A 14,442-nucleotide genomic window follows, 5' to 3' on the forward strand; every position below is an offset into this window, starting at 1 on the left:
TCCCACCAAACAGCTGATGGACAGGGTTCAAGGTGGTAGACCCCATTGCTCTATTATTGATTGCCTATCAGCAGGATAGACCATCAGTAGTTTATAAATGGACAGCCTGTTTAACTCCTTAGTGATGGCCCCATCCGGAAACTACGTCCTGCCTGAGTGTGCTTTAATCCTAGAGGACGTAGTATTATGCGTCCTCTCAGGATTAATGCCCCTCAGGCTCTGGACGTGACAGCTCCATGCTGTCGGTGCCCGCAGGTAGCCGACAGCATGGAGCTGTCATCCCGGCTGCGGGCAGTCCCCCCGGCATTGCGATCAGCGCTATCCAATGGATAGCGCTGATCGCAATAAAGTTTACAAAAAAGTTTAAAAAGTTAAAGATTCAGCTGCCCTGATGGATCCATCAGGGCAGCTGAAAGTACTTGCCCGGCTTCCCGATGTCTGCTGCGGTGAAAGGCTCCTCCGGGACCCAGCGCGGCTCTTATGCGCATGCGCGCCAGACGAATTACGTCACGCGCATGCGCAGAAAACTGGAGGGTAAATTTTAAATCTCCTGGCTCCCGGCTCCTGATTGCCGCTATCCAGCGGATAGCGGCTATCGTGAAAAGTTTTTTAAAAAGTAAAAATAAAGTTAATTTCACCTCCCCTCATGGATCTGTGGGTTCAAAATACTCATAACTAGGGATGAGCGAGTATACTCGCTAAGGCACTACTCGCTCGAGTAATGTGCCTTAGCAGAGTATCTCCCCGCTTGTCCCAAAAGATTCGGGTGCCGCTGCGGGGCGGGGAGCTGCGGGGGAGAGCAGGAAGGAACGGAGGGGAGATCTCTCTCTTCCTCTCTCCCGCCGGCTCTCCCCTGCTCCCCACCGCAACTCACCTGTCAGCTGCGGCGGCCCCCGAATCTTTAGGGACGAGCAGGGAGATACTCGGCTAAGGCACATTACTCGAACGAGTAGTGCCTTAGCGAGTATACTCGCTCATCCCTATTCATAACCCCCCTCAGTGAATACATTAAGGGGTGTAGTTTTTAAATTGGAGTCATTTGTGGGGGTATCTATCTTTCTGACACTTATGAGCCTTTGCAATCTTGGCTTGGTGCAGGAAAACAAAGTATTCCTCAAAATGTTGAAAAGTAATGTTAAATTTATACGTCTCCTAAATGTTTAAAAAAAAGTAAGAAAGTTTTTCAAATGTGCATCAAGAATAAAGTAAACTGATGGAAATGTATACCTTCGCAAAAATGTGTACAGTATGTTTACACATATTTACGTAATTACAGTTGAAAATGTGAAAAAATGACAATTTTTTCAAAATTTTCCCAATATTGGCACTTTTAATAAATGTTTATAAATTCTATCAGTCTATTTTTTCCACTTATATGAAGTACAACATGTGGCGAAAAAAACAGTATCAGAATCACTTGGATATGTAAAGCCTTTATGGAGTTATGCTATGTTAGATGACACATGTCAGATTTTCAAAAGTTGGCTCTGTCACTAAGGCGCAAAGAGGCTTCGTCCCTAAGGGGTTATACCAAAAGACAATTTTAAAAGTCTATGAGGAAATAGGGGTGACACAAGAAGTGGCAGTGTTTGTTCTGTACAATGATTGTTCATCTCTTATATAAATAGAGTAATATATATATTATAGAGCTGTATGAGCCAGCCACTAACTGCTCCTATGAGTACATACAGATATGAGATGCATTAGGGCATATGCGGCGTGGGGAATATAGTGGGATGAAGGGGGTCGAGTTCTGAGGGGGAGTACAGAAGCGGGGAAAATGAAGAGTTAGATTAGGGAATGTGCTAGGGCTCCCTAAAAAGATGCATTTAGGGCACGCCTAATACTGTGGACATTGGGAACTAATCTAATTGGGGTAACGCAGTCTGGAGATTTTGTGCAGCTGGGGTGTGGGAGTTATAGATTAAAGAGGAACTAAGTGTATGGTCATTAGCAGTAAGTCATGGGATTTTGAGTGTCATTTTAAAGGTACCTACACATCGCTTTTGTGAATTTCCAATTCTATTGCGGATCGGAAGTGTTTCCCATTGATTTCAAAGGAAAACCTTGCATACACATCAAACGGTATGCGAAAGCTATGCAATGTATTTAAGGTCGCATTGAAATTAATGGGTAATGTGTTCCGAAGAACGCAAATAGATAGAACAGGGCCATAATATTTTCCTTCACCGTGATGCGTTGAGGGAAAACATCGCTCATGTATATGACTCCATTCAAAAGAATAGAGTTCATATTCGCACGGATTTGGTGCGTCTCGCAATGCACTAAACTTCCGCGAGATTCTTGGCCCTGTGAAACCAGCCATACTTGGGTAAAATCTCTTTCAGGGTTCCACAACTATCCTGTGCCGGTGCTTACACAGTGCCCAGATACACAGCCCAGAGAAATAGTAATCCAGTGTCCAGATACAATTCCAACCAAATCATGTCTTTACTGCAGATCTGATAGATTTATCTCTTTCTATTACTCTATCTACCACCGTTCAAGGATATCTAATGTCATATTTCTACTGTACAGGTGAGGGAATCGACAACTTTTGGAAAGTTCTTGTTGAGGGGAAAAACTGCACCACTGAGATACCAGAAGAAAGATTTAACATCAAACACTGGTATGATTCTGATTCTAATGAGCCAGGAAAAATATGTACCAAGCGAGCTGCATTTGTGGAGGGGTAAGTACATTATGTCACTTTACCGATGTTACATTTTTCAATATACACTTTTTGTAAAAACAATTTTGCTTCTAGAAGAAGTTGTTGTTTTGCTGCAGAACCCGTCCTGTGGCTCCATCTCAGGTATATCTGTAAATGAGGAGAGTTGTGGTGTGATTAGATGAACAGTTTTGTCACCCAAGGCCCTAAAAATGGCTCTTTTCTTGTACAATAAGAGGCTCTTGGTGGCTCCTTGTGTGTAGTGACCTCTTCTTCCACTTGTGTAGAGCCTGTTGGCCACTAGACACCCCTACAATGCAGAGAAGAGATTTCACCCCGTTACTAGAGTCTGAGAGGGGCGCATTGTTGGGGTGTGAAAAGCTGAATGGTCTTATCAATGAATTTTCCCCCACCGGACTGTTCTGACCAGACTGTTAGGAGGTGTTGGGACCAGTGGATAGGGGCACACAAGGTGACCCGGCTCAGGACCCCCCGACAGACCATCAGTTAAGAGGAGCATCTGACCAGACTGTTAGGAGGTGTTGGGACCAGTGGATGTGTGACGGCACACAGCGTGACCAAGCTCAGGACCCCCCAACAGACCATCAGTAGAGAGGAGTGTCTGACCAGACAGTTAGGAGGTGTTGGGACCAGTGGATGGGGGCACACAAGTTGACCGGACACAGGATGCCCCCTACAGACCACCAGTAGAAAGGAGCATCTGACCAGACTGTTAGGAGGTGTTAGGACCAATGGATGTGTGGGGCGCACACTCAAGGAGACCTCGGGATGAGCACCTCATTCCTGCCTTTGCTGTGGGTGCAGTCAGGTCTATTTTAGTCACTGACCACTTTCCAAAACTTCCAGTTGTAATTAAATTAATGATATTTTGATAAACATTTAGAGCTTAAATATACTTTAATATCTAATCGCTGAATGCATTTTAATATTTCAATCATTTTTGTAGAATTAATGACTTTGACCATAAACTTTTTGGAATCCGCAAATTTGAAACTGAGAATATGGATCCGCAGCAAAAACTACTGCTTGAATGTACATACAGAGCCCTGGAAGATGGCGGCTGCCCTACAGAAAGCATCAGTGGAAGTGAAACTGGAGTATTTATAGGTGAGGTTATTAAGATACTAGAATGGAAACATTTAGGGCCCCATGTAGCGGATGCTGTAAAGTTAGAGTATGATGAGTTACGTTTAGTTCACTTAAACCTGGAGAGTTTTAGATCTTGTGGCTGTAATATGAAAGCTAAGAAGTGGCCACGTTACAGCCGTCTGAATGAGGCCTAAGACTATAATGCTCACATTTGAAAAGGGTTGAGCCAAGATGCACAATCCTTTGAGAACACAAGGTTTGGGATGATCAGTTTATCACCATGAATGCCGCTCTTGTCACTCCCGGCAAACAGTTTATGGTACTTGGGGATGCTGCGGCTGGCTTGGTATCTCGTCTGTAGAGTTGCAGGATAGTCCTGCACATGAATAGGTGGCAGAGGGTTAATTTTGCTACATGTATAGTTATCCATGCTAGTTATCTACCACTGGAAACAAAGTTTGGGGTCCGGGTTCCATGGGCTGGGTGTAAACTTGTATCTTTTGGTTTGATGATTCTGGTATATTACAAATGATGCTGTACGTAATCTATAGGAGCTACTAGTTCAATCTATATTTCATTTTACAGGTATCATGAACAGAGATGCATACAGCCTTTACAATAACTGCGCTGATAACATTAATCATTTAAATGGAGTTGGTACAGCCTTATGTATGGCCGCCAACAGGATATCGTATTGCTTCAACCTGACTGGCCCTTCTCTGACCATCGACACCGGTTGTTCTTCCTTTCTTGTTGCTTTACATTACGCCTGCCAATCCATCCAACAAGGTATATACATCACAAGTATAACATAAGAATATCCTCATATACTGTACTGCAGTAATCCCCAACCAAAGGCTCGGTAGCCCCACGTGGCTTGTGTCCCCATGCTGCTTGGCTATGTGAGACTTAAGTCATAACCATATACACCAACAATTTACTGTACTTTATTACTGACATTCTAATCCGCAAACACTTTGTTTCATATAATACTAGTGACTAATTTTGAGTAGTAAATGTTAGAAATTCATGATTTATTGTATCTCCATATTTAATACACTGGGGAACACAATTTTTGGTGACTGAGATGTAAGAACTTTTTTTGGGTATTTTGGGGTTATAGATTCTGAAAATGATATTACATTTTCTCTATCGGGTCTGCTTATCAAGATATGAAATATGTCCATATAAGTGTATAAATGTACACATATTGTATTATACATGTCAACAAAATTATTCACTTTCGTTCGTTTTACCAAGTTTTTTGTAACTGATAAGCACATAGGTGGCTCATAGTACCTTTAGTGCGCTGAATTCAAATATATCTGTTTATTTATGCTATGTAAGCTTTTCCAATTATGGGGAATAATGTAATCCAATTGCCGTTGTATTGTATGTTTTGGAAATCTGCCTATACAATAAATCCAGTCGGCTCACCATTGACCTGCTTAGTAAAAAGAACAACAAAAGCGATTGCACAACTATTTCTCAATCGCTGTTACACACCGCATGCTGAATGAACACTATAAGGGTAGGTTTATGTAACATATAGGGTATGTTTCTAGGTGGCGCAAATGCTGCGGATCATCCACCAGTAAGTTGTAATTAATGAACTGTGTTTTTACAGGTCATTAGTTAGATGAAATAAAAATCAAAATCATAAAACAAAAATAGATGCTTAGTATCGCTGCATCCGTAAAAGCCCAATCTATCAAAGTAATGCATTATTTACCCTGCATGGTGAACGTCGCATTAAAAAGAAATTAAAAATGCCAGAAATAGTCATTCTGTCTCCAAGAAAAAAATTCAATAAAAAGCAATCAAAAAGTTGTATGTAGAGATGAGCGAGCATAATCGTCCGAGCATAAGGGTGTTCGAGATGCTCGTTACTCGAGACGAGCACCACGTGGTACTCGAATCAATTCCATTTCCTTCCCTGCATGTTTAGCGCCTTTTTCTGCACTGCAGAGGGTACCCATGCTGCTTGCCTCTCATCTGTTCAGCGTGTATGGGCTGTGGAGGAGGATCCTGAAAGTGATCTTCCTAGTGAGGACAGCGGTGTGTTGCATACTGGTACCCTGGCACACATGGCTAACTTCATGTTAGGCTGCCTTTCTCGTGACCTTCGCGTTGGACACCTTCTGGCCAACACGGATTACTGGGTGTACACACTGCTTGACCCACGGTATAAGGAGAACCTTTCCACTTTCATTCCCGAAGAGGAAAGGGGTTTGAGAGTGATGCAATACCACAGGGCCCTGGTGGACAAACTGATGGTAAACTTCCCATCTGACAAGCGCTAGCGGCAGAAGTCAAAGTTCCGAGGGCCAAGTAGCAGGGGAGGCGCGGACATCAGGCAGCATGTTCAGCGCAGGCAGGAGAACACTCTCCAAGGCCTTTGCCAGCTGTATGGCTCCCCAGCGTCACCACTCCCCAGTCAAGGCTGAGTCGGAGGGAGCACTGTAAAAAGATGGTGAGGGAGTACGTAGCCGATCGTACCACCATCCTCCGTGATGCCTCTGCTCCGTACAACTATTGGGTGTCAAAGCTGGACACGTGGCATGAACTTGAGCTGTATGACCTGGAGGTGCTGGCTTGCCCTGCCGCTAGCGTCTTGTCAGAGAGGGTGTTTAGTGCAGCTGGGGGAATCATCACGGATAAGCATACCCGCCTGTCAACTGCCAGTGCCAAAATGCTTACACTCATAAAGATGAACAAAGCCTGGATTTCTCCAGACTTCTCTTCTCCACCGGCGGAGAGCAGCTGAACCTAAAGATTCTTTTCACTGCCACCGCTCTCTTCTGTATCACCGGGAAAACGGGGCATTTAGCTTTGTCAATCTGTATCTGACATTAGTCCTCCCCCTGCTACTCCTCCTCCAGAAATAACATGTAATCGTGCTGAACGGCCAATTTTTCTGCGGCCCAAAAGGCTCATCTACATCTACCAATGTTTTTTACAATTTTTCAAAATTTTAAAAGTATTGATACTTTAACATGAACCAATTTTTTCAACAGGGCTGCCGACAGGCTCTGTTACAAATTAAGCGACAGTGAGCTGTATCTTTCAAAAATATTTATGGGTTTCACCTGCCCTCTCGGTTGATAAATTTTTCACTACACTTGTACTCTTGGTACACGTAATTTTACTGGGGTCTGCCTGCCTATACTTCTGCTACATGAAAGTTACAGGGGTCTGCCTCAACTGCTGCCACTGAAATGTTACAGGGGTCTGCCTGTATTGCTGCTACAAGGATGCTACTGGGGTCTGCCAATACTGTTGCTACAAGAATGTTACAGGGGTCTGCCTATACTTCTGCCACGTAAATGTTACAGGGGGTCTGCCCAAACGTCTGCCACGTAAATGTTACAGGGGTTTGCCTGTACTGCTGCTACTCAAATGTTACTGGGGTCTGCCAATACTGCTGCTACAGAAATGTTACTGGGGTCTGCCTATACTGCTGCTAAACAAATGGTACTGGGGTCTGCCTATGCTGCTACTACATAAATGTTACAGGGGTCTGCTTATACTGCTGCGACAGAAATGTTACTGGGGTCTGCCTATACTGCTGCCACAAGGATGTTACTGGGGTCTGCCTATACTGCTGCCATGTAAATGTTACAAGGGTCTGCCTATATTGCTGCTACAAGAATGTTACTGGGGTCTGCCTATACTGCTGCTACAAGAATGTTACAGGAGTCGGCGTATACTGCTGCCATTTAAATGTTACAGGGGTCTGCCTACACTTATGCCACGTAAATGTTACAGGGGTCTGCCTAAACTGCTGCTACAAGAATGTGACTGGGGTCTGCCTATACTGATGCTACAAGAATGTGACTGGGGTCTGCCTATACTTCTGCCACTTAAATGTTACAGGGGTCTGCCTATACTGCTGCTACAAGAATGTTACAGGGGTCTGCCTATATGTCTGCTACGTAAATGTTTTAGGGGTCTGCCTATACTGCTGCCAGTAGAATGTTACTGGGGTCTGCCAGTACTGCTGCCACATAAATGTTACAGGGGTTTGCCTATACTGCTGCCACAAGGATGTTACTAGGGTCTGCCTATACATCTGCCACGTAAATGTTACAGGGGTCTGCCTATAGTGCTGCTACAAGAATGTTACTGGGGTCTGCCAATAATGCTGCTACGAGTATGTTATAGGGGTCTGCCTATACTGCTGCCACTAAAATGTTACAGGGGTCTGCCTATACGTCTGCCACTAAAATGTTACAGGGGTCTGCTCATACTGCTGCTACAAGAATGTTACTGGGGTCTGCTAATACTGCTGCTACAAGAATGTTATTGGGGTCTGCCTATATGTGTGCTACGTAAATGTTTTAGGGGTCTGCCTATACTGCTGCCAGAAGAATGTTACTGGGGTCTGCCAGTACTGCTGCCACATAAATGTTACAGGGGTTTGCCTATACGTCTGCCACTAAAATGATACAGGGGTCTGCTCATACTGCTGCTACAAGAATGTTACTGGGGTCTGCCAATACTGCTGCTACAAGAATGTTATTGGGGTCTGCCTATACTTCTGCCACGTAAATGTTACAGGGGTCTGCCTATACTGCTGCCACGTAAATGTTACAGGGGTCTGCCTATACTTCTGCCACAAGGATGTTACAAGGGTCGGCCTATACTTCTGCCACAAGGATGTTACATAGACTGCAGCATGTAAAGGGTTAACACAGCAGAGATCTCTGCTGTAAGAGCTATATCCTAGCTGTCCTCTCACAGCCAAGCACCAAGCTCTCCCTGCCACAGAGACCATCGGCTTGCTTCTGACAAGCCGATGGTCTCTATGGCAACCTGTAAACAAAGCAGGAGATTGCCGGCAGATCGGCAATATGTTCTGCTGGTTTTTCAAAGCTCTTGCTTTGTTCTCTGTGGGTCTGTGCAGGCAGAGCACACTGACACAGCTTGTGGCATTGTGCTCTGCAGCTCCCGTAGTGATACATAGCCCGGAAATCTTCCAGGCTATGTTGCTATGAGCAGTGGAGCTCGTCCCGGAAAATTTCCGGGCGTGCCACTCAAGGGGTTAAATGTTACTGGGGTCTGCCTATACTTCTGCCACGTAAATGTTACAAGGGTCTGCCTATACTACTGTCACATAAATGTTTCAGGGGTCTGCCTATACTGCAGCCACAAGGATGTTACTGCGGTCTGACTATACTTCTGCCACGTAAATGTTACAGTGGTCTGCCTATACTTCTGCCACGTAAATGTTACAGGGGTCTGCCTATACTGCTGCCACAAGGATGTTACTTGTGTCTGCCTATACTTCTACCACGTGGATGTTACAGGGGTCTGCCAATACTGCTGCTACAATAATATTACTGGGGTTGCAGTACTGCTGCTACAAAAATGTTACAGGGGTCTGCCTATACTGCTGCCACTTAAATGTTACAGGGGTCTGGCTATACTTCTGCTACGTAAATGTTACAGCGGTCTGTCAATACTGCTGCTACAGAAATGTTAATGGGGTCTGCCTATGCTTTTGCTACATAAATGTTACAGGAGACTGCTTATACTGCTGAGACAGAAATGTTACTGGAGTCTGCCTATACTGCTGCCACAAGGATGTTACAGGGGTCTGCCTATACTTCTGCCACTTAAATGTTACAGGGGTCTGCCTATACTTTTGCCATGTAAATGTTATAGGGGTCTGCCTATACTTCTGCCACTTAAATGTTACAGGAGTCTGCCTATACTTTTGCCATGTAAATGTTACAGGGGTCTGCCTATACTTCTGCCACGTAAATGTTACAGGGGTTTGCCTATACTTCTGCCACAAGGATGTTACTGGGGTCTGCCTATACTTCTGCAAAGTAAATGTTTTAGGGGTCTGCCTATACTGCTGCCAGAAGAATGTTACTGGGGTCTGCCAGTACTGCTGCCACAAGAATGTTACTGGGCTCTTCCTATACTGCTGCTTCATGAATGTTACTGGGGTCTGCCAGTACTGCTGCTAGAAGATTGTTACAGGGGTCTGCCTATACTTCTGCCTCGTAAATGTTACTGGGGTCTGCCCAAATTTCTGCCACGTAAATTATTACACGGGTCTGCCTATACTGCTGCTACAAGAATGTTACTGGGGTCTGCCAATACTGCTGCTACAAGAATGTTACAGGAGTCGGCCTATACTGCTGCCACTGAAATATTACAGGGGTCGGCCAATACTGCTGCTACAAGAATGTTACAGTGGTCTGCCTATACTGCTGCCACTTAAATGTTTCAGGGGCCTGCCTTTACTTCTGCCACGTAAATGTTACAGGGGTCTGCCCAAACCTCTGCCACGTAAATGTTACACGGGTTTTGCCTATACTGCTGCTACAAAAATGTTACTGAGGTCTGCCTATACTGCTGCTACAGAAATGTTACTGGGGTTTGCCTATGCTTCTGCTACATTAATGTTACAGGGGTCTGCTTATATTGCTGCGACAGAAATGTTACAGGGGTCTGCCTATACTGCTGCCACAAGGATGTTACTGGGGTCTGCCTATACTGCTGCTACATGAATGTTACTGGGGTCTGCCTTTACTTCTACCACGTAAATGTTACTGGGGTCTGCCCGAACTTCTGCCACTAAAATGTTACAGGGGTCTGCCTATACTGCTGCTACTGAAATGTTACAGGGGTTTGCCAGTACTGCTGCTACAGAAATGTTACTGGGGTATGCCTATGCTTCTGCTACATAAATGTTACAGGGGTCTACTTATACTCCTGAAACAGAAATGTTAGTGGGGTCTGCCTATACTACAGCCACAAGGATGTTACTTGGGTCTGCCTATACTGCTGCGACAAGAATGTGACTGGGGTCTGCCTATGCTTTAGCCATGTAAATGTTACAGGGGTCTGCCTATACTACTGCTACAAGAATGTTACTGGGGTCTGCCTATACTGCTGCCAGTTAAATGTTACAGGGGTCTGCCTATACTGCTGCCAGTTAAATGTTACAGGGGTCTGCTTATACTGCTGCCAGTAAAATGTTACAGGGGTCTGCCTATACTTTTGCCACAAAATGTTACAGGGGTCTGCCTATACTTCTGCCACATAAATGTTACAGGGATCTGCCTATACGTCTGCCACTAAAATGTTACAGGGGTCTGCCTATGTTGCTGCTACAAGAATGTTACAGGGGTCTGCCTATACTTCTGCCACGTAAATGTTACAAGGGTCTGCCTATACTTCTGTCACGTTAATGTTACAGGGGTCTGCCTATACTGCAGCCACAAGGATGTTACTGCGATCTGCCCATACTTCTGCCACGTAAATGTTACAGTGGTCTGCCTGTACTTCTGCCACGTAAATGTTACAGGGGGTCTGCCTATACTGCTGCCACAAGGATGTTACTGGTGTCTGTCTATATTTCTACCACGTAGATGTTGCAGGGGTCTGCCAATAGCATGTTTTAATTATTGCTGCTACAATAATGTTACTGTGGTTGCAATACTGCTGCTACAAAAATGTTACAGGGGTCTGCCTATACTGCTGCCACGTAAATGTTATACGGGTCTGCCCAAACTTCTGCCATGTAAAAGTTACAGGTGTCTGCCTATACTGCTGCTAGAAAAATGGAACTGCGGTCTGCCTATGCTTCTGCTACATAAATGTTACAGGGGTCTGTGTATACTATCAGTATACTAAGTCTTCCCATCGCAGTGTTCTACCTATCTGGCCCCCAAAAAACACTGACTAACTAGGGCATGGATTGTGGGCCGAGGCCAACATGCATTTTCTCTAACGGTACCATAGCTATCCGGGACACTGCAATGGGGTTTCTTAATGTACCTTCTCTGGGTTACTGGCACCCACCCATGCTGTGGGTGTACACTGACTTCCCATGGTGCTGTTGTACCTGGTTGTGCGTTGGGTTGGGCAGCATGTAACCCCAGAGTAGAGGCTGCGTGTGTCCCGCAGGTCGTGATTGTTCTTGGTTGGAGGTAGTGTGGTGCTTAGCTAAGGTGTGCCTTGCTAATGAGGGTTTGTCCAAAGTAAAAATTGTTGGGGCGGGGGCACACTCTTGCCACTATTGTGGCTTAATAGTGAGACCAGGGAGCCTGAGATGCAGCCCTGCATGTTGCCCCTGGCCTGCCCTATCCGTTTTTGTGGCGTTTCCATCACTTTCTTAGGTTTTCATTTGTGAAAATCTGGAAAACCTAAGCGGAGCATCGGTCATATACAAAAATGCTTGAGTCGCCCATTGACTTCAATGGGGTTCGTTACTCGAAATGAACTCTTGACCATCGCGGGAAGTTCGACTCGAGCAACGAGCACCCGAGCATTTACTATGTATACTGACAGTTACTTTAGTGGGCCTCATTCACTGGCAAGGTGGTGAGGAAAACACTGGACTCATAATCTAGAAAGCCTCTGTGAGTCTGCTGTATTTTATTTTGGCTATTAACCAAGAGGCACAGTATCTTTGTCATTTGGTATAAAAACTAATCAGACCTGTCATTATAATATGCAGCCCTCGTACAGGACAACCTAACTACATAACAGATCTGCTTTAATATCAAAGAATAGTATATTTAATTCTAAGAATGAAAAGAATTACTGTATTTCTGGCTTATGAACAGAAAAGTGCTTCTTGTTACAAAGACTGATACCGGTCATCAACAGGTGATTGTGATATGGCGATCTGTGGAGCAGCCAATTGCATCATTGAACCTCTTATGTACGTTATGCTTAGCAAAGCAAATATGCTTTCTCCAGATGGGATATGTAAACCATTTTCCAACAAAGCTGATGGATATGGAAGAGGAGAAGGATGTGGTGTTGTTCTCTTAAAACCTCTAAAAAAGGTACGATGTCTTACATTCAGTAAAGTGAACAAGTTATTTTATTTTACGGAGTTACATCTTGTAATACAGATCTAGCAAAGTTTAGTTTGACACTTAATAAGTGAAATAACTGTGACACAGATATTTTACTCTTCCAATAGCTTTTCTTATGTAAACATTATTGTTGCAGCAAGTTATCAGCATTTGGTTACATTTTGCTACATTTATAACTACTCAAAAGTCATTTCATCTCAGCATGAACCTACGGACGAGATCCAAGTGTTCTGTGGAGCCAAATCATTTTGCCATCCAGTAGATAGCCTTGTGTGAAGGCAAACAGAAGTGATGCCAGGACTTCTGAACATGTAGTACGGAGTAAGGCTGGGTGTACACAGGCGCATTTGCACGCATATTTGCACATATAAAATTGTGTGCGCAATACGCAGAAAATAGAACACATTAATTTTAATGGGTTGGTTTCAGGGGCTTAACTAAAGTCTCAGGGGCCTGGGTGCAAAAGTTCAGCTCGGGGCCCCCTTCCCCTGTACCCATACCTAAATCATGATGCATACAGCTGCAATATGAATTTCCATACATAATCTAGCCCCTTGGCGTAATCTTTCCAAACATGACTTATTTTCTGCACTACATGAAAATTTGTTTGTAGACCCTTAGGCCACTTTCTCACACATACACACACATACACCACTTTTTTCCATTATTAGCACAGCGTCCCGATAGATGGATATGAGAGAGAGTGAGAGAAATACAGACAATAGATATAAGATAGATGTTTGTTTAGAGATAGACAGACACAGATAGTTATGAGATAGAAAGAGAGAGAGAGGTATAAGAGAGATAGATATGAGACATAGATAAATTGATCAATGAGACAGATAGATATGAGATTGGAAGATAGATATGAGATAGATAGATAGATAGATAGATAGATAGATAGATAGATATGAGAGAAAGAGACAGATAGACATGAGATAGATATGAGAGAAAGAGACAAATAGATATGTGATAGATAAATTAGAGATACACAGACATAGATAGTTATGAGAGAATTGCATAGATATAGAATAATATGAGAGATAGATATGAGAGAGATAGATATGAGATATGAGGGAGAGCGAGATAGACATACAGATAGATATGAGACAGATAGACTTGAGACCGATAGACAGATTTGAGACAGATATGATATAGATATGAGAATGATATATATATAAAGAGAGAGAGAGAGACTGATAGATATGAGATAGATATGAGAGAGATACATAAATATTAAAGATAGACATGTGAGAGAAAGATAGATATGAGAGAGCTAGATAGACAGATCGATAGACATGAGGCAGAGACACATACATATAGATAGATTTTAAATATATATGATATAGATAGATAGGAGAATGGTCGATAGATAGATATCATATATATAGAGATAAGCTAGATGGATAGATAGATATGAGAGAAAAAGATTGATAGATAGATATGAGAGAAAGAGACAGATAGATATGAGATAGACATACATAGATATATATGAGAGATATGAGACATAAAAAGATGAATAGATATGAGACAGACAGATAGATATGAGATATAGTTATGAGAGATAGATGTGAGAGAGAAATAGATAGATATATATTAAAATGAGAGATAGATATGAGAAAGATAGAGAGATATAGTTAAAGAAATAGATAGATATAGATTTGAGAGATATGAGAGCGAGAGAAATATAGATAGCTATGATAGAGAGATATGAGAGATAGACAGATCGATAGATTTGACACAGAGAGACATGAGATAGAAATGTAGATAGAAATGGGACAGATAGGAGACAGACATGAGACAGATGCATATGAG

At 43.4% G+C, this 14,442-nt stretch overlaps 1 protein-coding gene across 2 annotated transcripts in view; it reads left to right on the top strand.

The window, feature by feature from the left end:
• LOC136590900 (mycocerosic acid synthase-like polyketide synthase) overlaps window positions 1-14,442 on the top strand; it is a 121,451-nt gene that overhangs the window by 77,391 nt on the left and 29,618 nt on the right. For both annotated transcript variants that reach the window (XM_066588421.1, XM_066588422.1), the window contains 4 exons: window positions 2,539-2,692; window positions 3,639-3,799; window positions 4,367-4,570; window positions 12,413-12,594. In XM_066588421.1, coding sequence (XP_066444518.1) covers window positions 2,539-2,692; window positions 3,639-3,799; window positions 4,367-4,570; window positions 12,413-12,594 — 701 coding nt within the window. The remainder of the gene's footprint in view (window positions 1-2,538; window positions 2,693-3,638; window positions 3,800-4,366; window positions 4,571-12,412; window positions 12,595-14,442) is intronic.

Source organism: Eleutherodactylus coqui, unplaced genomic scaffold (genome assembly GCF_035609145.1).
Source record: "Eleutherodactylus coqui strain aEleCoq1 unplaced genomic scaffold, aEleCoq1.hap1 HAP1_SCAFFOLD_53, whole genome shotgun sequence".
Classification (NCBI taxonomy): domain Eukaryota; kingdom Metazoa; phylum Chordata; class Amphibia; order Anura; family Eleutherodactylidae; genus Eleutherodactylus; species Eleutherodactylus coqui.